Source organism: Sitodiplosis mosellana, unplaced genomic scaffold (assembly GCF_009176505.1).
Source record: "Sitodiplosis mosellana isolate CC-2019 unplaced genomic scaffold, AAFC_SMos_1.0 Smas_scaffold_6226, whole genome shotgun sequence".
In the NCBI taxonomy this organism is placed as follows: domain Eukaryota; kingdom Metazoa; phylum Arthropoda; class Insecta; order Diptera; family Cecidomyiidae; genus Sitodiplosis; species Sitodiplosis mosellana.
Genome location: NW_022601467.1, coordinates 16,860,646 through 16,882,671, shown reverse-complemented (window position 1 = coordinate 16,882,671; position 22,026 = coordinate 16,860,646). Strand labels below are relative to the sequence as shown.

The 22,026-nt window shown below is 37.3% G+C and overlaps 5 protein-coding genes across 10 annotated transcripts in view; 3 read left to right on the top strand and 2 right to left on the bottom strand.

The window, feature by feature from the left end:
* Window positions 1-3,954, top strand: part of LOC129578654 (Kv channel-interacting protein 1-like) — an 11,262-nt gene extending 7,308 nt beyond the window's left edge. For both annotated transcript variants that reach the window (XM_055467531.1, XM_055467530.1), the window contains 3 exons: window positions 61-130; window positions 1,129-1,199; window positions 1,395-3,954. In XM_055467531.1, the coding sequence (XP_055323506.1) occupies window positions 61-130; window positions 1,129-1,199; window positions 1,395-1,718 (465 nt within the window). In that variant the 3' untranslated portion in view covers window positions 1,719-3,954. The remainder of the gene's footprint in view (window positions 1-60; window positions 131-1,128; window positions 1,200-1,394) is intronic.
* Window positions 3,955-4,627: 673 nt separating this feature from the next.
* On the bottom strand, window positions 4,628-7,716 carry LOC129578649 (lysosomal aspartic protease). Its single transcript, XM_055467518.1, has 5 exons — window positions 7,473-7,716; window positions 7,198-7,291; window positions 6,209-6,338; window positions 5,879-6,121; window positions 4,628-5,785 (listed from the first exon to the last, which is right to left on the bottom strand). The coding sequence occupies exons 1-5, from the start codon at window positions 7,714-7,716 to the stop codon at window positions 5,060-5,062; spliced, it is 1,437 nt and encodes a 478-aa protein (XP_055323493.1). The 3' UTR covers window positions 4,628-5,059.
* A 370-nt stretch (window positions 7,717-8,086) lies between these two features.
* LOC129578652 (uroporphyrinogen-III synthase-like) lies at window positions 8,087-9,187 on the top strand. The gene has a single exon (XM_055467528.1). The coding sequence runs from the start codon at window positions 8,087-8,089 to the stop codon at window positions 8,843-8,845; it is 759 nt and encodes a 252-aa protein (XP_055323503.1). The 3' UTR covers window positions 8,846-9,187.
* A 111-nt stretch (window positions 9,188-9,298) lies between these two features.
* On the bottom strand, window positions 9,299-14,513 carry LOC129578648 (uncharacterized). 5 transcript variants are annotated; one of them, XM_055467513.1, is made up of 11 exons: window positions 14,345-14,513; window positions 14,168-14,248; window positions 11,485-11,712; window positions 11,131-11,236; window positions 10,977-11,065; window positions 10,722-10,889; window positions 10,443-10,644; window positions 10,064-10,328; window positions 9,705-9,981; window positions 9,483-9,620; window positions 9,299-9,406 (listed from the first exon to the last, which is right to left on the bottom strand). In XM_055467513.1, the coding sequence occupies exons 1-11, from the start codon at window positions 14,376-14,378 to the stop codon at window positions 9,336-9,338; spliced, it is 1,659 nt and encodes a 552-aa protein (XP_055323488.1). In that variant the 5' UTR covers window positions 14,379-14,513; the 3' UTR covers window positions 9,299-9,335. The 5 variants fall into 5 exon arrangements, with proteins under 5 accessions (XP_055323488.1, XP_055323490.1, XP_055323487.1 ...); XM_055467515.1 differs by having other exon boundaries at window positions 14,200-14,248; window positions 14,345-14,393; XM_055467512.1 differs by having other exon boundaries at window positions 14,168-14,266; window positions 14,345-14,384.
* A 21-nt stretch (window positions 14,514-14,534) lies between these two features.
* On the top strand, window positions 14,535-17,686 carry LOC129578647 (uncharacterized). The gene is made up of 3 exons (XM_055467511.1): window positions 14,535-14,767; window positions 14,892-17,208; window positions 17,323-17,686. Exons 1-2 carry the CDS (start codon window positions 14,672-14,674, stop codon window positions 17,184-17,186), a joined length of 2,391 nt encoding a protein of 796 aa, XP_055323486.1. The 5' UTR covers window positions 14,535-14,671; the 3' UTR covers window positions 17,187-17,208; window positions 17,323-17,686.
* Window positions 17,687-22,026: the final 4,340 nt, after the last annotated feature.

The following is a 22,026-nucleotide window of genomic DNA, read 5'->3' as shown; positions in this document are numbered from 1 at the left end:
CTCTCTCTCTCTCTCTCTCTCTCTCTCTCTCTCTCTCTCTCTCTCTCGTTCTATCCACAGGAATGCCCTGAAGGTGTTGTTCATGAAGAGTGTTTTAAAGATATCTATGCAAAGTTCTTCCCTCATGGCAGTAAGTATAATGTTCAACACCGTTTGTGTGTTTATATTTGGAAATTCCTTGAGAAAATTCCGTTTTCAAACGTGCTAGCCGATTACGAAGACGTGATTATTTGTTGGCTGGCACATTTGAAACAGTTGCAATTCCCCATTAGAGTTGTAGCAAACACAAAGGAACACACATTTATTGTTGTTGGTCTTGGTTGTGGTGGTGGTGTTTTGTTGTTCCATGTCAAAACGACCAAGTCCAATTGGCACATGGAATTTTCGATGGGAATTTTATTTGCTTTGGTACATTTTATTTTCACTTTCTCTCTTTTGCTCTCGCTCGCTCCCTCGCTCTTCGTCGATCCATTCATTTCATTTCTTAAAGGGGTTAATTGATAAGTGCCATTCCGTTCAAGTGTCTTGCAATTTTGAGCGCGCGTATTGATAGCAAAAATTTAAATATATATCTGCAACGGATCGGTGAGCATGAGATGCTGCTGCTGCTGTGTGTGTGTGTGTGTGTGTGTGTGCGTGCGAAGGAGAGTGAAAGGGAGACTCGGGTGTGTTTTTCAAGTGCAGCCTCTTTTGTGAGGCCATCACAATGCTGTGTGCTGTTGCTGTTGTACAGACCAAAAGCGTTTTCTTCATTCACACACAAGCACTCGGGTTAATTATTCATAATTGCGTAACACTCAATGCAGCCAATAGCTTGACACAGAATGGCCTGTCAACGTCATAACAACGTCAAGTGAACAATTCTATGACGAACACGTACGACGATTTTTAGCCTTTGTTTTGACTAACTTTATTATCCATTGCATCACACTCCCTCATTCACACGATTTGACGTTTTTCTTTTTTTTTTCTTCTCTCTGCTTTCCCTCATAAAAGATTCTAGTGTTTATGCACATTATGTGTTCAAAGCGTTTGACGTTAACTGCACTCTCTTTCTTTTCCGTCCGACGAAAATAATATAGTTTACATATAAAAATTCATTCTCTCTTATTCTTATCAATTATTTAGATTCAAGTATTTATGCACATTATGTGTTCAAAGCCTTTGATGTGAACAGTAATGGCAGCATCAGCTTCAGAGTAAGTGAACCCCCGCTCGCTGGTTATTATTATTTTTTCGCAATCTCTATCTATCTCAATTCATTCGCGCTTGTTTTGTTTTTTTTTTTGTTTTTTTTTGTTGGTCTAACAATTCAATTTAATTTGTCATTGTTTGATTTCGTGTTCGTTTTTTCCTCTTCTGTGTTTCATTCTTTGTGTTAATTTCGAATGCAGGATTTGCTCGTGACATTGTCAACACTATTGCGTGGTTCAGTGTACGAACGACTTCGTTGGACATTTAAATTGTATGACATCAACGGTGATGGGTGCATAAGCCGAAGTGAGCTAGGCGAAATCGTCCAATCGGTGCACGAACTGATGGGCCGTCGACCAAATCAAACCGACGATGATCGAAAGGCTCGTGAACAAGTCGAAAAAGTATTTAGAAAATTTGACTTAAACCAAGACGGGGTCATAACAATAGAGGAATTTTTAGAAACATGCTTGAAGGACGACACAATAACTAAATCACTGCAAATGTTCGATGCGGATCTTTGATTATCGCCCGAAGTGGTAGTCAACAATAAAAATAAGACTTTCTTTCCACTTATAGACTTGTAAAAAATAAATACCAAACAAAGAAAAAAGGATTTAACAAATTTATAAAATAAAAAATTAATTGTGAGAAGAGGGAGAAGAAAAACAACCATACAAACCACATCAACCAACCGATATAACACATTAACAAAAAAAAAACAAATAACAAAAATGTTTTAGTATTTTGATGAGAGAAATTAGAGCATTTAAAAACACACTTCGAGGTTGAACCATTTATTAGGAATTAAACATCCCATTGCACATACACACCACGATTCCACACAACGGGTGTTAGTCGATCGATAAAACACAATTAAAAACAAACAAATCCATCAGAAAATCCAATTTGAATTGAAATCCGCTCCCTCTGATGTGTCTACATGTTTATAAAAACGATTTAAAGTTTAATCAACATAGAAATTTAACAAAAAAAAACAAACAAACAAACAACAACAAAAACTATCAACTGAGCTATGTACGTAACGTAAGGAAACCGCAATTTCTCACTTTTCTCGCCGTGTTTCAATTTTCATTTTGCGTCGTTGAACCATCTTGTTTGTTGTTTTATTCCATTTCTTTTGGACATTTTTTAAATCAATTTTGGGCGATTTGAAGATCATCATTGAGAAACAGATGCAAAACGAACAAGCAAAAAAAAGCAGAGAAATGACAAAAAAAAAATTTAAAACTTTTTAATCGGCTGTCTAGACTATATGATGAATTTTACATATATATTATTCTCAATGAGGCTAAACTAAAATTAACAGAACAAAAAAAAATTTTATCAAATCTAAAAATAAAGCAAACAATTTACGTGTTCGAATTATAAGTGCAAAGCCCCGCCGCGTGCAACAAAATTGACAGAGAAAAAAAGCGTTTGATAAATCGAGAATGATAGGATTCGAATTGGAAGCGAACAAATACAAATCAAACAAGTGTGCAAACCAAAAAAAAAACGAATAGGAAACAATCTAATTTAGCTTAAAACAACAACAACAACAACAACAACAAATACAAAAAAAAGTAATTCTAACATTTTCGACTAAAATTGAATGCATTACGAACATATGATTATTGCAATTAATACATTAAAAAAATTAATCAATTGTCGCTGATTTGATTTCAAAACATTTTTTTTTCTATATTTAACAACAAATAGATTTTATCGATATTTTTTAGTCATATTTCAAAAGAAGAAGAAAAATAACTGAAAAAGAGAGAATGAACATAATAATAAATTTAAATTTGAACAACAACAACAACAACAACAACAACAAAATCTTATCAAATACTCTATGCAATTGCGTACCTTTACAAAATCAGAGATGATTCTCTTTTTGCCTATTTTCCGCTGGTTATCAACTAACTACGGATTCGACCTAAAAATCGTTATCCTTTTCCATTCACTCAGAATGCTTTTAATGTGTGTGTGATTTTCAACCTTACCATGTTTTTTTCGACATCATCACCACGGCTTGATTCACACACAAAAAAAGAAGAAAATTTCATTCTTACTCTCTCTATTTCTCTCTCATTCATTCGGCCTCTAAAATAGAACACACACAAAAGCGGAAAATGAATAAAAGAGAATTTTATCACTGCCAAACTGTATAAAAATAAAGAGAAGGAAAAGAACAAACAATTTAAATATACAAAATAATGATTGCATTTTAACGATTATTGTTTTTATTGATTACAACAAAGAAAAATCTAGGGAAAAAACTATTTACTACTCGCATAAGCGTATTTATTAAAGTGAATTAAGAACAAACAAAAAACTACACTGACAACAGTAACAGTAACAACAACAACAAGAAAAAACTAATAAAAGTGAATTTCAACCAAATCCAAAGCGAATTCCGGGTGAATGAAAATTAAAACAAATAGCAACCAGCAAAAAAATATTTTCTGAAAATTCAGGCTAGACAAATTTTAGTCCAATGATTGGATTGAAAGAAATTTAAGAAATTTAAAACAAAGAGATACAATGGGAAAAGTAAGGAAAATTTTAACAAAGAGCGAAAGAAAACTAGAGAGAGCTGCAAATAAGAATGGATTTAGGCGTACAAAGTACAAGAACAAAAACAAAGAAAAAATAGAAGAAGAAGAAGAGAACACGTTAGAAATTACGTAAGAGAAGAACCGAATCCAATGAATAATAACAACTAGAATACTTTCAAATAAAGTGGTCATCGTATGTTTCTACTCTTTTTATTTCTCTCTATTCATTTCTCTTGCTCGTGCTCCCCCGTTCTGTTGCCGCTTACTCTTTTATCCACCTCTTTTCGCCCTTTTTCACTATTACTGTCTCTCTCTCTCTCTCTATCTCTCTTTATCTTTCTCTCTCTGTATCGTTACCATTAAAAGCTGACCTTTTCTTTTGCTCGATTCCGTTTGTATTTGGACGTAAGCATCCCGACCCGTATAAATGATTTTGTCAGTCTATTATTTGCTTTGCATACACTCAACCAAAAGAAGAAGAAGCGAGATATACCAAGATAGAGCGATAGAGAGAGAACAAAAAACCATTCCGTGCAGCGTTTATTCGTTGTTGCCATTTGGTGTGCGGTGCCAAATAATTTTGGCTTTGAATTCAAATGCGCTTTTATTCGTGTTTGCTAGGACTTTTTGCTATAATTTTAAACTGCTGCACGCCTTCCAATAAATTCTAAAATCCATTTTCCATGTAGCCGATGTGAAGAAGGTTTTCACTTAGCCGTCGTCTCGTATGCGTGCGTGTATGTGTTTGAACAACACAATGCACAAATTTTCTCTATCTCTCTCCCTCTCCCTCTCTCTCGTACTGGCAAACCATTAATCAATGAAATCGCGAGAATGACGACATCGCAAATGAAAGTAAACGTGCGATATTGTTTTTGTAGTGAAAATTTCTTTATTCAAAACTGTTATTCACATCGGGTTGAGTACATCATGCAGAAAGAAAATTTATTGTTATGTTCAATCCCGAAAATTAACCGAATGTTTTTTTGTTCTATAGCCTCCAAATTAATTCCCATTATCTCTGTTTTGTTTTAGTTTCTGTTGTTTCGCTATCATTGTTCATTCTACAAGACATCGTTTATTCTACTATAATTGAGGTGTTATTTCATTCTTTTGGTACAAAAAATATTTTCTTGTCTGTTAGTTTTTAGAGCTACGTTTTTCAATGTTAGTGTAAAAAAAATGGAAATAAACGAGCACTCTTATTGGTGGTTGTGTAAGTGACGAGAGATTTGCTTTTGGTAAAATTGTGGTTGCGACTGAAAGATCAACAACAGCGATGACTGCGGCGACGACGGCATTTAAGCGGCATCAGCAAAACCAACACGATCATTGCCCATATCGAATTCGGTGTAGTAACGTCCAATGAATACATCGCCTAAAATCCATAATGGTCCATTTGGTGGTGGAATATCGATTCCCATGAAACCGGACAAGCAAATGGTTTTACCCATTTGATTAATGCGCAACACATAGTCGATTCCTTTCAATTCAAAGCGTTTCCCACCCAAAACAAAGCCGATTGTTGGCAAATTCGGAATTGCATCACAGCCCACGATGTATTGTCCATTGACGATTGGTGTTCCACCGATGGCACGGTTGATGCTTGTAATTTCTTCCATTGGGCCGGCAATCAAACTGGTGCCAGTGTCAGCGATTGCTTGACAACCTCCATTACAGAATTTCTTGTCGCCAACAGTGACCGAATCCATTTGGAATTGCCAGTATGCCTTGCGATTGACTGGTACATAAGTGAAGTCACCTTTGTAATGTGCCGGATCGGAACCACCAAAAATGATTTCACCGCCTTCTTTACCTGATGGATCGCGATTCAAGTAGAACGAGAATACTGGATCTTTGATCAAGCCTTGACTGTACAAATTGTAAAATGGTGGAACGACACGATCAACCGAAATTGTTCCATAGCCCAAACCAAGGATACCATCGAATTTAGCAGCAACGAACACCAAACCCGGCTCATTGATTGCCTCAGCAAAAGTTTGGTCTTTGACTTTCAAGCCGCCAATCTAAGACAATCCAGAACCAAAGAAAAACAAACAATTTTGTATGATTAAAAAGAAATTGTTCAATAAATTTTCAATGTGACTCAATTTACTTACGTCGAGCGTATCAGTTGACAAATAACCAGAAAGGCTTCCCGAACCGTAGCGAATTTCGAATTCCGTTCCGTTTACTTTGTAGGTCGATGATTGCTTGGCATTGTATTTGTTGTGTGTCAAACAGGCAATGTTGGTGAATTTACAGTTTTTCGATGGAACCCACAGGTTGGATGAGCCAGTATCAAAAACGACTTTGAACTTTTGTGGCGGTGTACCAATGGAGATCTCACCGTAATATTGAGCCTAATGTATGAGAGTCGAAAAATATGCGTTAAAAAATAGCGCAATTCATACGCGATTTATGAATCACATTTAATTTTGCATACATACATCTAGGTAATTTGAGAGTGGCTCTGGTGTTGGCCCTTCCAAATTGTGATATTGCATACGCAATTGTGAAACTTCAGTGTCGACACGATGGAAGAAATTGCGCACAGTTTCAATTTTTTCTACAGGAACTCTGTGAAAAAAAAAATATGCAAAAAAAAAATCCCGTACGATAAGCAAAATAAATAAAATTAAAAGCGAAAATAGCAATCATGAATCATGTGTTCATGCAATGTTTCTTTTTTTTGGTGTAAGTATTCCATTTCATTGCATTGCATTTCATGAGTCACACGGGTATATGGTATTTATTATTTAACTGCTGATAATGTACACTTTGTTAAATAAGTTGGATGAGCGATATGGCGGTATTAATAATAATATGACAGTAAGTAAGTATCATGTGAGTAGAGTCCAAGAAACTGTTTATATGCGTCTCATTGGCTACTTGGCACTGATAGCCGCAATCAAAAATAACACTTAAAACAAATAATGCGATAGATGTGTCATGCTCTTTGGGAAAAAGAAGAAGAAGAAGAAGAAAAAATTATGGTGAGAACAACAACAACACAGGTCATTTCGGTCAAAATAGTTTATTAACAGAACAAAGAAACGACGGATGTGCAGAAAAAAAATGAAATGTAAAGTCCATAAATTGACTTAGTTTGGCAAGTGTTCAAAGCCACTTAGAGTATATTCTACGTTTCGATGGCCTTTTACATTACGAGAAACGAAAATAAAAATGCCAACCTATATAGAAGCCATACATAAACACAAAATGAAACAAACGTTAAATGATCATATAGAAATTGCATAATTTTGGAAATATTGGCATTTTCTGTAAATTTTCTATCGTAAAATCACAAAATTCTATCGAGAGACAAACATCACGCGATTGAACGCATTTAAATTCTTTTTTTTTTTTTCATATCACGAATTATAGATACAAACAAAATACGAAAATAAACAACAATTTCGTATGACTCAACACTTACCGAATCAAACCATCTGAGCGAACCGAGATCGCCGACGTCCAAAACAAAAGGCATAAAAACCAAATTTTCAACATGATTCGCAAAATGTATTTATCTAAAGTGGAAAAAAGACAAAACGCAATTTATTTTATTTTGTTTGTCAGATGTTTGGTGCGAGACTTTAAAATATTGAAAATAGCGAGAAATTTCTTGTTGTGGAAAATCCACAATCTAATTCAATTAAAACGTAGTCGGTTGTTGTTCTTTTGTCTCTATTTTTCGTCGGCTTCACTTACCGTTCAGTCCAAAGTATATTGTGAATCTGAATTTTGAAATGTAATCATCGTTGACAGCGTCAATAATAAAGAGTGGAGAAAGAGAATTGAACTGCAAGTGACTAGTGGCGCCGCAGACGGCATTTTGCCCAAAACAATTGCCGTACCGCACATTGACATAAACACGAATGACAGCAGCAGCAGCAGCAGCAAACACAAAGTTACAATTGTCTAGTGATAATCGGTTTCGGTATTTCTGGTTCATCTGCCAATCAAGTGTTTATTTTTACAAAATACACGCAGCTCATCGGCTTGATCTCAAAGCCGCAATCATCGTCAACAATACACGAAACAGATGTTTATTTATAATTAGCCAAATAGATTATTTGAAACTAAGCAAAACAAAAAGAAAAGAAAAGAACTTTGGATTGATTTTCTTCGCTAGTGAGCTAGGCGACATTCAACGCATTGCGAAAATCATTTTACACCTGACACACTGCACCAAATCGTTGGTTATAATATATTCAAATTCAATTTATTAACAGCATCGAAGCGAGTTGTGTGTAGAAAGAAGAACATTTCGACGACGCAATTTCGGGTTGAAAGTGAAAAGCAGTCAAACGATAACAACGACAATGAAGCGAGTGGTATTATTAAAATCGGAAAGTGAAAGTGTCGACAGCTATACTACGTTGTTGCAGGCGCATAATTTTCAGCCGATTTTCGTGCCAACACTGGAGTTTCGTTTCAAGTATTTGGATAAATTGCGCGAAAAACTGCAAGACCCTGATGCTTTTTCGGGCATTGTGTTCACCAGTCCACGGAGTGTTGAAGCTTGTGAAGAAGCGCTCAACGAAGAACGCCTAAAATTGCACGAAAAATGGGGCAAGTTACATAATTATTGTGTTGGTGAGGTGACACATAATTTAATTCATGTTGCACTCGATTTAAATGCTCGTGGCAAGCACACTGGCAACGCAAACAATTTGGCCGATTTCATATTCGAAAATGTGGAAGGTGCACGGCTCCAGTATCCGTTTCTATTTCCGTGTGGCAATCTGCGACAAGACACACTACAACTCAAACTGATGGATTATGGCTACTATTTGGATGCGATTGAAGTGTATGAAACGGTTGCACACAGCGACCTTGAATCGAATCTTAAGCGAGCATTGATCGATGACAAAGCTGAATATTTGGCATTTTTCAGCCCATCAGGTGTGAACTATACAACCGCAATTCTACGCAAATTAGATGTAAATTTAGCCAATTTTAAATTAATTGCCATCGGGCCGAGCACACGCAAGTGCCTCGAATCAAATGGTTTTCAAGTGTACAAGACTGCCGAAAAACCATCGGTCGAGTATCTGGTGAAAGCACTATTAGAATCATAGTTCCTTTTTTTTTATTTTCTCGGTTCTATTGTGTACTGTGCATGTTTGTTAAGGTGTTTATTGCAATTTATTGAGTGACCTCTTTCTCTCTTTCTCTCTTTCTATCTCCCAGAGCACAAATATTCAAAGACACACAAAAAGTCAAATAAGAATGTTCATTGTGATGCCAAATGGTTTGATTTTGATAAGTCCTATACACTATTTACTGAAATCAAACGCTTTTTTAATCTATTATAAGTCTTAATTACATCTAATAAGCTCCCAATTTATTTACCTCTTTTATTTGCTTTTTACATTAAATAAACACATTTTTTTCTGGGATTGTTACAAAAAACAAACAAACACAATTACTTTTTTGATCAATTTTTCTCTTTCAGTTTTTTTTTCTTGGTTTTTAATTGATGATAGCCAATCGTTTGTTTAAAAAAAAAATTGGAAAGGAATCGTTGTGACTCACGACATTACTTCGATCTTTTTTCTATTCACTTGTTTAATCTACTAACCGAGGTGATGTCGTACCGTCGAAGTACATTTCGTCTTCCGGTCGATCTTGTTTCGATTCTAATCAAAGATGAAGGAAAATAAAACAGTCAATGGAATAAAATGTATTTTGTGAGTATCGTGAATTGTCTCTTACCATTAAAGTCTGTATCGCTTTGGAATGGCACTTCACCTGCTTTTCGTTTCGAATTGCCGCTCGGCTTGAGTGACTCTTCAATCGATGGACGTCGCTTAAAATCACTTATGCTATATGTGATTGGCTTGCTTACGAATTCTTTCGAATGAAGAGATAAACAAAATAGTAAATGGTCCAGCAAAACCGAATGAAAAATAGCTCAAAGATGAGTAAATAACAAACCGAATGGTAATGCGTTTGCTGTGCTGATGTTCGGAGCTGATAGGTCATTTGGGAAGAGTGTGGGAACGGTTTGATGCACAGCTGGATACATGGCAACGTCTGACGATTTACAAATTTGTTTCTCATCGTCGCCACTGTTCCAGTACATTCGACGATAATCGCGCAGCACATCCATTTTCCAAATGGCAGCCAAAACCATTAGAAAAGCGGCTAAAATAGCCAAACTCACCGATGTCCACACTAAGAATAGCTTCCGTGCATCAGGAACTGGGAATTCCTATAAAAAAGAAAATACGGCATTAGCGACTGTTATCACGATCGAAAATCTGAAACTATTTTTCCAACAAAAAAAATATTACATTGAATCCATTATCCGCAAATTCTTTGCGTCCAAAGCGAACCCACATAGTAACCAGTTGTTCGCGATCCATGTCAAATTCATTGCTTGAAGTGGTTGTGTCGCCGCCGGCTTCTGTGGCTGATGTTTCAGTTTGGTTCTCAACGTTTGTCGTTACGTTTGGCAACGATCTCAATCGAATCGAAAAATCGACTTTAACACAATTTTGCGCGTTCGGCCAGGATGTTTTACAGGCAGTAATATTGACAAGTGTAACATTATCTTCGCTAAAAATCAAAACATTCACATGCGACTTGATTTAATCGACCTTCATCAATTGAAATACCAAACATATGAAGCAGAAAGCAAAAAATATACACCGTTTGCACCGCAAAATGTACCTGCATTTTTCCACATTGATTCCTGTGACATTGATTTCTGCATCGATGAATTTGTTGGTGCTGTTGGTTAGCCACGTTCGAAATTGGCTCAATGTTTCGTTGGTTTGCTTTGATTTTGGTACTTCGATCAAAATGCTCAATCTATCCCGTGTATCTGAAGTATTTGTCGCGCTGTAGCCAACAGGGTGAGGTTCATTTGTATCTGCAACAAAAGGTAAGTATCGATTTGGTTACGGTATGCATTTAGGGGAAAATGAATGTATAGGTAAGTAATGGTACCTAATAATCGATATGACAACACATAACCTAGATAACGGCTCGCTTCACTTTTGCTAAAATCGTAGGCGATTCGTAGCTGCTGAACATTGTTGAGAGTGATTGTCTTCATATTTGGAGCCTCGATGAATTCCGTAAAATAAAATGATTTGGTTTCATTTGGTGGCGATGCTGAAAATGAAAATTGATAGAAAAAAAAAACCATTGAGAATTCCGATGTACATTGTACACATCAATCTCAAGTGTATACAAACTTACTGAAGTTAATTTGTAGATAATTCAGATACTTATTTATATCCAATCGATGGATAATCAGTTCAACGTTCTGCTTTCCATTAAAATCAAATCTAAAAATACAATCGACCGACATTAAATGATGTAATCGAAAATGAAACGAGCAATTTGCATTTACGTTTTCAATTCGTTGGTGTCATCCTTTTGCTCCGACTTCAGCACGACTGCATCGGGGTAATTGGCCACAAATTGTTTCATATGTTGATCAAACGATGAGCCACTTCCTAGAAAAACGAACCAACACAGTAAATGATATTGAAATTAAATTCAAATTGCTCGTTACGAATGTGTGACACATCGATAATTTTACTAAATATACTCGCTGTGGCTAAAAAAAAAACCATTATTCACACACACACATACACCGATCTGATACATTATTACGTATTAATGTGGATGTAACTATTAATGTGGATAGAAGAAGATGTTTTCTGTTTATCCCTTAATTTCCGCTCATATCTCTCGTACTTACTTGGTTGAATCGATGGCGGCGTCGGCAGCGGCGGCTGGTGCTCATTGCTACTGTTGATTGGGCAAATGACATCGTCGACACTTTGCAGTTGTATGGCATTTTTATCAATTGAACCATCGATGGCCAATGCCGTCGTCGTCGTGTTACTGCTGTCCTCTGTCTCGTTAGCACCATTCATTATTATTCCATTGCGAATAGAATCTGATTTCGATTGGCGTACACTTAAACCTGTTAAAATGTACATGTTTCATAATTAAAATACCAATTAATTGGAAGTAGTATATGTCGAAGAGTCGGTGTGTGACACACACTGTTCATATGTGCAATGGTCGCTAGATCGCTCGCTTGGTTTTTTTCTGTTTACACCACGGCTGCTGCAAATGGACCCATATGCAGTCCTTTTTGCTATATCTCACACACCACCGAGCTCCGTTGTTGTTCTATGTGCCTTGGGTGTACACACAATTGTCTCCATATAGTAATATACGCAGTAGTAGTAATGATTTAACGATAGACGCTGATCACTGATTGATATCACATTTTATGTTATTTTTGTGCTTACAACGTCATACTACATACAATGAAAGTAAGCGAAATGTGAATTGGAGAAGAAAAACGAAGAAGAAGAAGAAGAAGAAGAAGAAGAAGAAGAAGTAGTAGAAAAATCCAACGAAAAAAATGCCCCGAGAGCAATGAAACATCGACGACAGAATGTGTGGAGAGAGTGCACAAAACGGAAAAAAAAGTGAGCCAAACACATTGTGGCCTGATGCAGTGTTTTAAATGGTATATTTATGTCGGTGACATTGTAAATAAATTAAAACAGAAGAAAATGATAAAATGAGAAACGCACCAAGAAAAAGACCAGAAACTCCACATACTTTGTTTTTACCGGTTTATTTGTCCGCTAGACAAAAAAAACCACGTATGTGCACATAGAATGGAACGAAAATAAATAGAAAAAAAACTTGAAGCTTAAATGCAAAACCATCTCTCTCTCCGTATCTCGTTTGTGACACTCGCTCGTCGTTGTTATCGTTATTTCTGCAGGCAAAATTGGTGTTGTGTTTTCCGTTTTGTTGTTATTAATTCAACACATACTTTAGAATACTTTAGAAATGGATAAAACTTTGAAAACAACACATGAAGGACTTTATCGCCTGAAGAAATCAAAACTGTCAAACATTAATTGCCATTATGCACGACAGATCAAAATTTTATGATTTTCTAGCCGCAGTAGTGTAACGCATTTTTTTCTCCTTCTCACTTGCTTGCGGTCACTCTGTCTTTCCCTTTTTATCTCACTCGCCGTTTTGTTCATTTAAATTTGTTGTCAGAGCCAACATCAATTTTCTCGTTGGCTGCTGTTTAGCCACGTTAGATATTCGATTTTCAACTCAAATGGGTTGCAATAACAAATTTAATTCGTTACCTAAACGCGGTCGCGTGCTCAACAAAAGCTTTTCTTTTTGGCTTTTTGCCTAACAACACTTAGCCAATGTTGCTTGGCGGGTTGGGTGTCGACATGACTCGGGGAATTTTTCGAGTACTAGAAAATTCGTTCGATGCACACAACTTACCGATCAACAACAGCACAATTCTGGACAGATTTACACAATTGATAATCATCTTTTCGTTATTCACTTGTGACTAAACAGTCGTATGTGCAATGTATGCGATGATTGCTTGAGCGTCCAGGCCGAATGCCAATTGGAATTTTGTTTTTGTAATTGATTGAGGAAAAACCAATAGCAAAACCGTACTTTGGAAAATTAATAAGCGTAATATATTTTCTCTGTCCAATTCCAATCAATATGAAGTGTGTCGAACGGCTCGAACAGTGCGATATGGAAGATTTACCTACAAAAACTACTCAATTCAAATATACTCAGTGCTATTTTAATCGTTCTCCAATTGTGATAATGATAATTTTATCAGCTGATTATTGGTGTGATCCATACATATGCATTTCAATGATAAGATAACTCGGCTTCCATCATACGAAGAAAAAAAGATGATACATTGAAACAACTACGCCAAATGAACGTAATAAAACAACAAAGAAAGAACGAGAGAAAGAGCAGAAAAAACGGTGTATGAGTAAATACATTGCGACTGCTGCCGCCGCATTAAAATCAATTGAATGACAACGAAAAAAAAAAGAAAGAAAAATAAACGAACATCGACATAATATCGCTCACACACCGACGGCCGTTGATGTTCTTCATTTTAAAATCGCAAAAGCGGTGTAAACACAAAATAGATGGCGATTTTTGTCGATTTGTCTCGCGGACACTTTACTGAACAAGCCATTAATATCGTTGTCGTTGTCGTCAAATACGAAAATGAACTCTCTTCGTCGGGCGCGCTCGCACGCATTCAATGAATACGGGTAATTAGTTCAAAATTGTTCGAACGTCACATTTTTTTTTCTGTGTTTCTTAGACTCGTTGTCATTCACACTCTCTCTTTCATTTGACGCACACAAGAAATATACATATCATATATATGTATACATGTTCTGTTTTTTTTCTTCTTAAGTCGCTTTTATTTTTATATTTTACTTTTTGGCAAACGATCTCATTGATACAAATCTCAATCTTGTCGTATACTTTGTGGCATATCTGAACGTTTGCTGTGCGCAAACACAATAAATAAGATAATGAATGACTTTGATTGCTACCCAATACAATGATCATCTCTAGCGAAAAATACCTGTTCCCATGATAAGCAGCCGACGTTCTGGCACATGCATCAAAATTGTCTGCAAATGAAATGACTTCTGTATCAATATTTTTTGGAGTGTTTACTTGCCATAAAATTGGTCTATATTTAGCACTCGGTTGGAATGTTTACTTACGGTTTTGCCGAAATGTCAGCATCATGTTAAACATACAGCCTCTTGCTTGCTGCTCATTGTGTATGATAAACAAACGATGGTGTTGACATTTCTCATTTCGGCTGGTGGTTCACATTGCTGGACACCAACACACACACAAACACACTTCGGTTTGCACGCCGGACATACAATTTCAGTTTGTGACGGCAGCAAATGCAAATGGCCGATTGATTATATCAGTACACACATTCGACATTAGAACGACGCTGTTCATTCAACCGATTAGTTTTTATTAGTTTGACTCAATTGACGCAAATCAAATCTGAATTTTTTTTCTTACCCAATAAGATGGATATTATCAACGCAGATTATATGGAAACTTTTGAAAAATTTCAAAGCACTCTCAAATCGACAAAATACGCTTTGGCACAACTGGATGTTTTGGTAAGAGCGACATTTGTTTTGTAGCAAATGCACACTAAGCATATTTGAGTGAACTTTTTTTAATGGTTTTTTTTTTCAAATCATTTCTCATATTTCTCACTATGAATTCTTCATCACGAAACAGTCGGAATCAATTAAATTAGCCGATCCGAAAGAAGTGGAAGAACCGAATATTAATTTTGTTCTATCGTCGCTGTGCACAAAATGGATGCAATTGAATGCTGGACTGGGTAAACTCAACTGTATCAATACAACGGCAAATCAAAATGACGTGCACAACACGACAAATGGCACGGCAAACCAATTGATTTTGTACTCAATTCTCGATGAATTCAAACTGAACGAGAGTCAAAAGCCACAATCGCCGTGCATTGATGTTGATCGGAAGACGGGTTACATTGGGCTCGGTTTCATCTCACACATTGCAAATGAATCACAAGGAACTGTATACGTACTGGATGTAATGTCAATGCCGGATCCATTGGTTTTGTATGGATCCACACCGAAGCCACTCGGACATGCACCGACGCCCGGCGAAATGTTTGCATACGTTTATCAGGAAAAGTATTTGGTTCGTGCTGTTCGGCTGGCATTCGAATGTCGTGACCAAAATAGTTCAACAAATCAATTTGGTGCAATGCTCATTGACATCGGCTGCGTGGTTCGTATCGATGTCAAACCAAATTACCGTGACTTGTATGAGGTCACACAGGCCGCCAAAATCATTCCAGCCTATGCAAAATTGTGCCATCTGGTTCAAATCCCACCCAAGATGTGCGTTCATGATTTGCTACACACGCGTGTCCACTACAAGGTTTTGTGCAACGATGGAAACCAAATGTTTGTCAACATCGTGAGCGGAGGGATTAATCCGTTCGCGGTCGAACAACAAAAGGAATGGAATTTCTACATGTACTTTTTCGGTGATAATTTGAACCAGGTGACACCGAGTAAACTCAACTTCGATCGCCAGCGAAATAGCAACAGTTTACCAATCACAATGCCACCACCAGTGCCAGCACGAGTAACGGCAACGACACCGGTAAAGCAAAATGACAACAGTCTCAACCCATTCGCCAATACATCACAATACGAAATTAAGAGCATCGCCGTCACACCATTGACCGACAAAGAAAACCCATTCTATGATCCAAACACAAACGAGCTGGTGAGCACCAAACCGAAATTCCTCAATTTCCAGTTGACGAAGATTTTGAACAACTTGTCCCCCGAATGGATCGACAAGAATTTGCCACAACATTCGAAACCAGATGGGTCAAAGATAGTAAACCAAGCATCGCCGGCAGATGAAATCACAATGGTACGAATCACAAATGACACGAATGGTACGAAAGAACGCAAGAATACAATTGATGAAGTGGACAAAACATCAACCAAACAGAATGGTTTCGAAGAGGCACCGCAAATGCAATCAACACCAGCGACAACTCGAAAACTTAATCAAACAAATGTGGTCTCAAATCAGTCAAAAGTCTGTGAACCAGAAAAGACCGTTGTACCATACATGAAGCAGAGCAACGTTGCACATCCACAAATCGGAAAGAGCAATCAGCGTCGTCATGAAATCGTACACAAATCCAGCACTCTCAACAGTTTAGAAGATTCAATCGAAGAAGAATGGGCATTCCAGCATGCAAAACCAACGAACGGTGAGCCAGAAGAGAAAATGCCGCCAGCATCACAAACGAATTCAATCGAGCCGATTCAAAATAAGATCAAAAAGAAGGAAAAGCACACATCCACTGAGTATCCACAACCAAAGAAGTTGCCGGCAATTGGCGAAACGGTACTGATTCTGTACGAGCATATGGTGAGTGTAGAAGAATTCTATGCTGTCCTTCGGTTTGATCCAACGCGTGACATGGAAGTGGATGAATTTTCGGTGATGATGAACAAAGAATGGAACATACAACGCCTGCAACAGTACAACCACAAGTGTAAGCCAAAACTGTTCGACAAGGTGATTGCAATGTTCGAGAATTGGTATTGCCGGGCAAAGATTATCAAAGTCATCGACGAGCATGTGTTCCAGGTGTACTACGTGGACTATGGTAATTGTGCAAAGGTGAAAACATTGCAATTGTACAAATACGACGAACGTTTGGACAAGTATCCAGCGTATGCTTTACATTTCCGCCTGAACGGAGTCAAAGAGGTAAATCCATGGGACAACAATTCGCGTCAAGCCATCGAACAAATCATGATTACCGAATGTGAAGCAACCGTCGTTGATATCATTCACTGCGACAAAATGAATCGCAATACATACGTGGTTGATCTACGTGATGAAAATGGTTTGAATGTGGCTGAAACACTGATTAGCAAAAATTACGCTCTACACACCGAACATTTGGCAAATCATGCAACAGCAGAACGCTCACATCAGAATCGAAATTGAATTCAACAATAGGTTCCAGAAGGCACGTACACCAACTAAACAATTTTTACCCCCGAAATAGAAAAAAAAACGAACCGAAACTATGCTAATTAATCGATTTTTAAAACAGAAACAATTTCTATTTTGTATCCGACAGCTTCGACTATGAGCACTTGATGTACGCGCTCGCACAAATAATAAGATTACAATACACAAATGAAGAAAAAAGGAAAAAAACCGTAGCATTGAAAACCTTGAGTCTTACACATCGTATTTCTACTTCCCGTTTGATTCATTTATTAGTTCCGTATTTACGCTGTGACCGCATAGAATACATGCTCTTATACACGACTGCGATAAATTATTTGCACAAAATAAAATCCAATTCATCGTCATCACATCACCATACACACAGCAATGAAATGTAAGGAAAAATTAGGGAAAAGGCATTACATGTACTTGCTTATTGTACTATTATGATGAATAAAAAAACAACATTTATCCATATTTACATTTTAAAATCCGTTGAAAATTGAATCGGCTTCGTTTTCTATCGATTAAAATTGTAGCGAGAGCGCACGATGTGGCGCTTTTGTGTTTGCTCCCAATTCATTTACACTTCGCTGTTCATCGTCGTTGTCGTCGTCGACGGCGTCGTTTAATCATCGATACATGCTGTGGCTCCCGCTTAAAATGTAGTACCTTGCGGTTGACCCGTCTAATTTAAATCCAAATGAACCACTACTTATGCTGATTCACCGTGACTTTTGTATTTTGCATGAAATATTCATGGTAAATAATGTGCGCTGCAAGGATGGGAGCTTCATAAATAATGTCGATGACAGGATTCGATTAATTTAAAACATCCATTTTCAATGTAAATTTGTCCGTGCAATGTTCAATGGAACAGCTTCAGGGCAGTAGTGCAATGGGTAAGATGCAATGAATATTTAGAAACTCATTTAATTAGCAATTTGATTAAATTCAAGGCACTTTATCTACTAGCGATAAGTGAAAAAAAAATAATCATGCACTCTTTATGCACGCTTTAGTTGGGCTGATGGTTCGTTCTCACAGTAAGTTTCATAACGTATCCAAAATTTGATTTAGATTTGATTATGATTAGGTAATAACATGAAAAAGCAATTAAAGCAATTTGGAGTTCATTTAGCATTTTCTTATTTTTTTAAGGAAATTTTATATTAGGAAAATGGGAAAATATTTCTGAATAAAAATAGGAACAAAGTAGCATATAAATTAATTTTTTCGGTAATATTCATATTAATCCATTCGTTGTTTTAAACCAAATTCAGTACACTGATTACTGAAATATGATTTAATATTCAAAAGCCAATCAATGAAATAAATCAATAAACTTTCAATTAAAAAAAAAGCGCATCCCGAAATGTCATCACAAATTTGGGTTCGTTCGTAGTGTCGTTTGTGTTTCATTCCAGAACAATCGATGAGTGAGCTCGTCTAATAATTGTCGGTCGTTAGAACATCTTCAACCGAAATCAAAACCAATACATGCATAATATACTGGACACAAGTGGACCGTTCAAAGCGCCACTCTGTCTCTCCGTATTGTGTCATGCGTTTGTATGTGTGCAACAGCATCATCGATTTCAGCATTGAGATTGACATTGATTTCGGTGCGAGGTAATTTTTTTCAGGCGGCATGTCACTTTCTCCGCAACCGTCAGACCATTCACATCAGTCATTCTGCAAAGTAACTCACGCATCTGCGTTCAGTGTACAACAATCGAACAAGTAAATTCATGCTGTCGAAACCACAAAACCGATCGAAAATGTCGCAACGTCAGGCATACCTCATCAACACGAAGAATTACAAGGCACTTACCGCCAATTTGGGAGATCGATTGAAGGCAATTGTCGCAAATTTGATGAACGAGCGAAATCATTTGAACCAAGAACTGCAAGTCAAGAATCGCAAGTTGACTGAACTCGAACGCGCCAATATCGATTTGAACACCAAAAATCAAGTGCTCGAAGAAAAATTGTCCGCAGCAAAGGAAAATTTCACCACAACCGAATACTTTGCAAAAGGTGTATTGGCCATTGCACAGAATTTAGCTCACGACGACGGTGACAATAATACGGACCGTGAATTATTGCAAGCATTGCCGGCACCGTGTTCGGCCGCAACATCGAACTCGACCACACCACGCCAAGCCGCACCACAAGACGATCCAGCTGGCACCAACATCATCCGACCGGATTCGGACACCATGGAAGTTGCCAACGAAGAAGTGGTCGAACTCGACAACGTCAACGATGAAGACAACCAAAACGATGGTCAGGAAGCTGCCCCAGTTGACATTGTCAACCAGTCAGCCGATCCAGTGGTATCCATCGTACTTGATTTGTAAGTCAAATAATCGAACAACAGACGATTTTTTGATTGATCCGAAATACAAATCACAAACGAAAGAAAACGACTATCGAAAGAATGAACATTTCATTTTAAAACGATCTTAAATCGTTTTCTAAACATTTTTTTCATTTTTTTCTCGTAAAAATCCAAATAATGTTCGTTGTTAACGCTAAACCGAAGTAGTTTTCATCAAGAATATTCGTATGTATTCAAGTTATCGAAGATATAATTAAAACCGTGAGTTTCTAGAGTTGCGAAAATAAGAAAATCCGTTCATTTTTTCCTTCATTTCTTTGGAGCATTTTCAGTGTCTTTTTTTTTCTAGCGGAAAGTTGTGAAAATCATCGCTAATTTTTAAGCGGTAAGTACTTCACGGATGACAAATGATGTTATAATTCGGTGCAACGAGAGAACAACAAGGAGCGAGAAAAAAAAACCACCGTTATAAATAACAAGCTTTCTTTTGTTCGCGCGCGCAACCCACATCAACGCATAATATCTTCATCCGCTTCTTTGAAAATCATCAGCATCATCGTCATCATCATAGCATCTTCTGTTTAGCGCGCCCGACTAAAGTCTCTTTGTCCAGTGGTTGCTTTGATACACATTTCGGTAAGTTGCTTTCTTAGTTCTTGTGCAGCGCACAAAAAGTAAACAAGCATAGCGGTACTTTGATGAGAGGCGATACACATTCGGTTGCTGAAATGAGCGGGACAATGTCATAAATATCGACGATTTGTGTTGCGGCGGTGGCGTCGTCGGTCGTCGCACAACCATTCAAATTGATATTTCACAAGCATACTGATTTTTTGTCTCTTCTTTTTTATCCCTCTTGCCCGCTCTTTCTCTTGGTCTGTTGTTTTCGCCGCATCGTATTTTCACATGGTGAAGACGATTTACTTTCGATTAATTGCTTGCGACGATGAAATATTTGTTTATATTTTTTTCTGCTGTTTATGCCTTGATGTGCCTGGATTTTTTTTGTGTGTGCATTTGTGTTGAATTTTGCATATCATGTTCTGTTTTGGCACGATGACAGCGAAACGTGAATAAAGCAAAACAAAACAACAGCTGAAAATAATGAAAAAGAAGAAGACGAGAAAAGAAAAATATGAAGCGAGCAAAACAAGCAACGAACAATAAACTCGCACCAAAAGCAAGAGGAAGAAGAAGGGAAAAAATTGTATGTAAACTTTGTTGTTCTTTATCGTCGTTTTTCTTGCTTTTATGAAATAAACTGCAAAATAAATATTTATGGAAGCGCTCACGCAATCGAGTTGGGTAACTGGAAAATCGATTCGAGAAAGAAGCATTGCAAAAAGAAGCGACAACGACAACAGAAAACAAGAAAAGAAACCAAAATCCCGCAGACACACAGACATATAATCAAAAATTGAGTCGACTGAATTTTGTTGTTTGGCGAGTGAGTGTGCGCGCGCGGCGCGCTATGTTCTCTGCAATCATTGCAATCGTAGGTGGCACACGAAACGTTTATTTGTCATACACACATGCCGTTGCATTCTTGATTCGCCCGTTTCATATCCGTGCAATCAACAAAATTGTTTACCACTCTCATTATGAATGCATATGCGAATTTATCGTGCAATGGCACTTGTTTCCCATTAGAATATGGTTTGCCGTATTCAATGCGATGGGTAGAAATATGGGATGGCACACAGAATGGAGTGATTTTTTTTTCTGTTCGCTGCATGAACAAAGTCGGCGTTTATATCGCATTTTAACCCTCAATTTGAAAGAGATACACACACAGAGAGAAAAACATAAATTTATTGCAAATGTAAAACAATTGGAAGTGCTTTACACATGTCAAATAAATGCATATAAGAAGTCGACAAAACAGCACGTTCACATTCGTTGATTTTGTGTTTTGTTTTGTTTTGTCGTCGTCGTCGTTGTCGTCGCTTTTGTTTGTATTTGATATACTTGTTACATTGCATGGATTTTTAATAGGCGCTCGAGCGCGCGCGCTTATGCACACGCACACAAAAGACCTTGTACCGTTGAGCAGAAGAAAGAACAAATCAAAGTTGCACACACAATAGGAGCCACTTTCATGCGATCGCATTGGTTTCATGTCATGTGTAACCTTTCACAGAACAGAAAACCAAATTTTTATTACCGGAATGGAAAGAGGTTACCTAGTGGTTTCTATCCTCAATCCATTCATTTTTCATGTGGTCTGTGCTGGCCTTTCGCCCATTTGCGCTGTAAACGATTAGAAAAGCAATATGTATTTTTGCATTGAATATGAGTTCGTCTTGGGCGCGTTCGTTTTTTGTTTCATTTTTTTTCTTCGTTTCTTTCTACGTGAAAAATGCCCACTTGAACCGCACCAATTAACCTTCGGTGTGTCTCACACAACATGGATATGCATTGCAGGCAAGCGATAAACAATAACAACCGAATTCATTGTTTGATTGAATGCTCATTTTCGCATGGCAT

What these genes read in the sequence shown, in the direction of transcription:
- LOC129578647 (XM_055467511.1), top strand. Translation starts at nt 14,672, where the DNA reads ATGGATATTATCAACGCAGATTATATGGAAACTTTTGAAAAATTTCAA. An exon ending in TGGCACAACTGGATGTTTTG is followed by an intron (nt 14,768 to 14,891) that starts GTAAGAGCGACA and finishes ATCACGAAACAG; the next exon opens with TCGGAATCAATTAAATTAGC.
- LOC129578648 (XM_055467512.1), bottom strand. Translation starts at nt 14,378, where the DNA reads ATGTTTAACATGATGCTGACATTTCGGCAAAACC. An exon ending in TTATCTACAAATTAACTTCA is followed by an intron (nt 10,890 to 10,976) that starts GTAAGTTTGTAT and finishes TTTCATTTTCAG; the next exon opens with CATCGCCACCAAATGAAACC. An exon ending in AAGCGATACAGACTTTAATG is followed by an intron (nt 9,407 to 9,482) that starts GTAAGAGACAAT and finishes ATCTTTGATTAG; the next exon opens with AATCGAAACAAGATCGACCG.
- LOC129578652 (XM_055467528.1), top strand. Translation starts at nt 8,087, where the DNA reads ATGAAGCGAGTGGTATTATTAAAATCGGAAAGTGAAAGTGTCGACAGC.
- LOC129578649 (XM_055467518.1), bottom strand. Translation starts at nt 7,716, where the DNA reads ATGAACCAGAAATACCGAAACCGATTATCACTAGACAATTGTAACTTT. An exon ending in AATATACTTTGGACTGAACG is followed by an intron (nt 7,292 to 7,472) that starts GTAAGTGAAGCC and finishes TTTCCACTTTAG; the next exon opens with ATAAATACATTTTGCGAATC. An exon ending in CACTCTCAAATTACCTAGAT is followed by an intron (nt 6,122 to 6,208) that starts GTATGTATGCAA and finishes CTCATACATTAG; the next exon opens with GCTCAATATTACGGTGAGAT.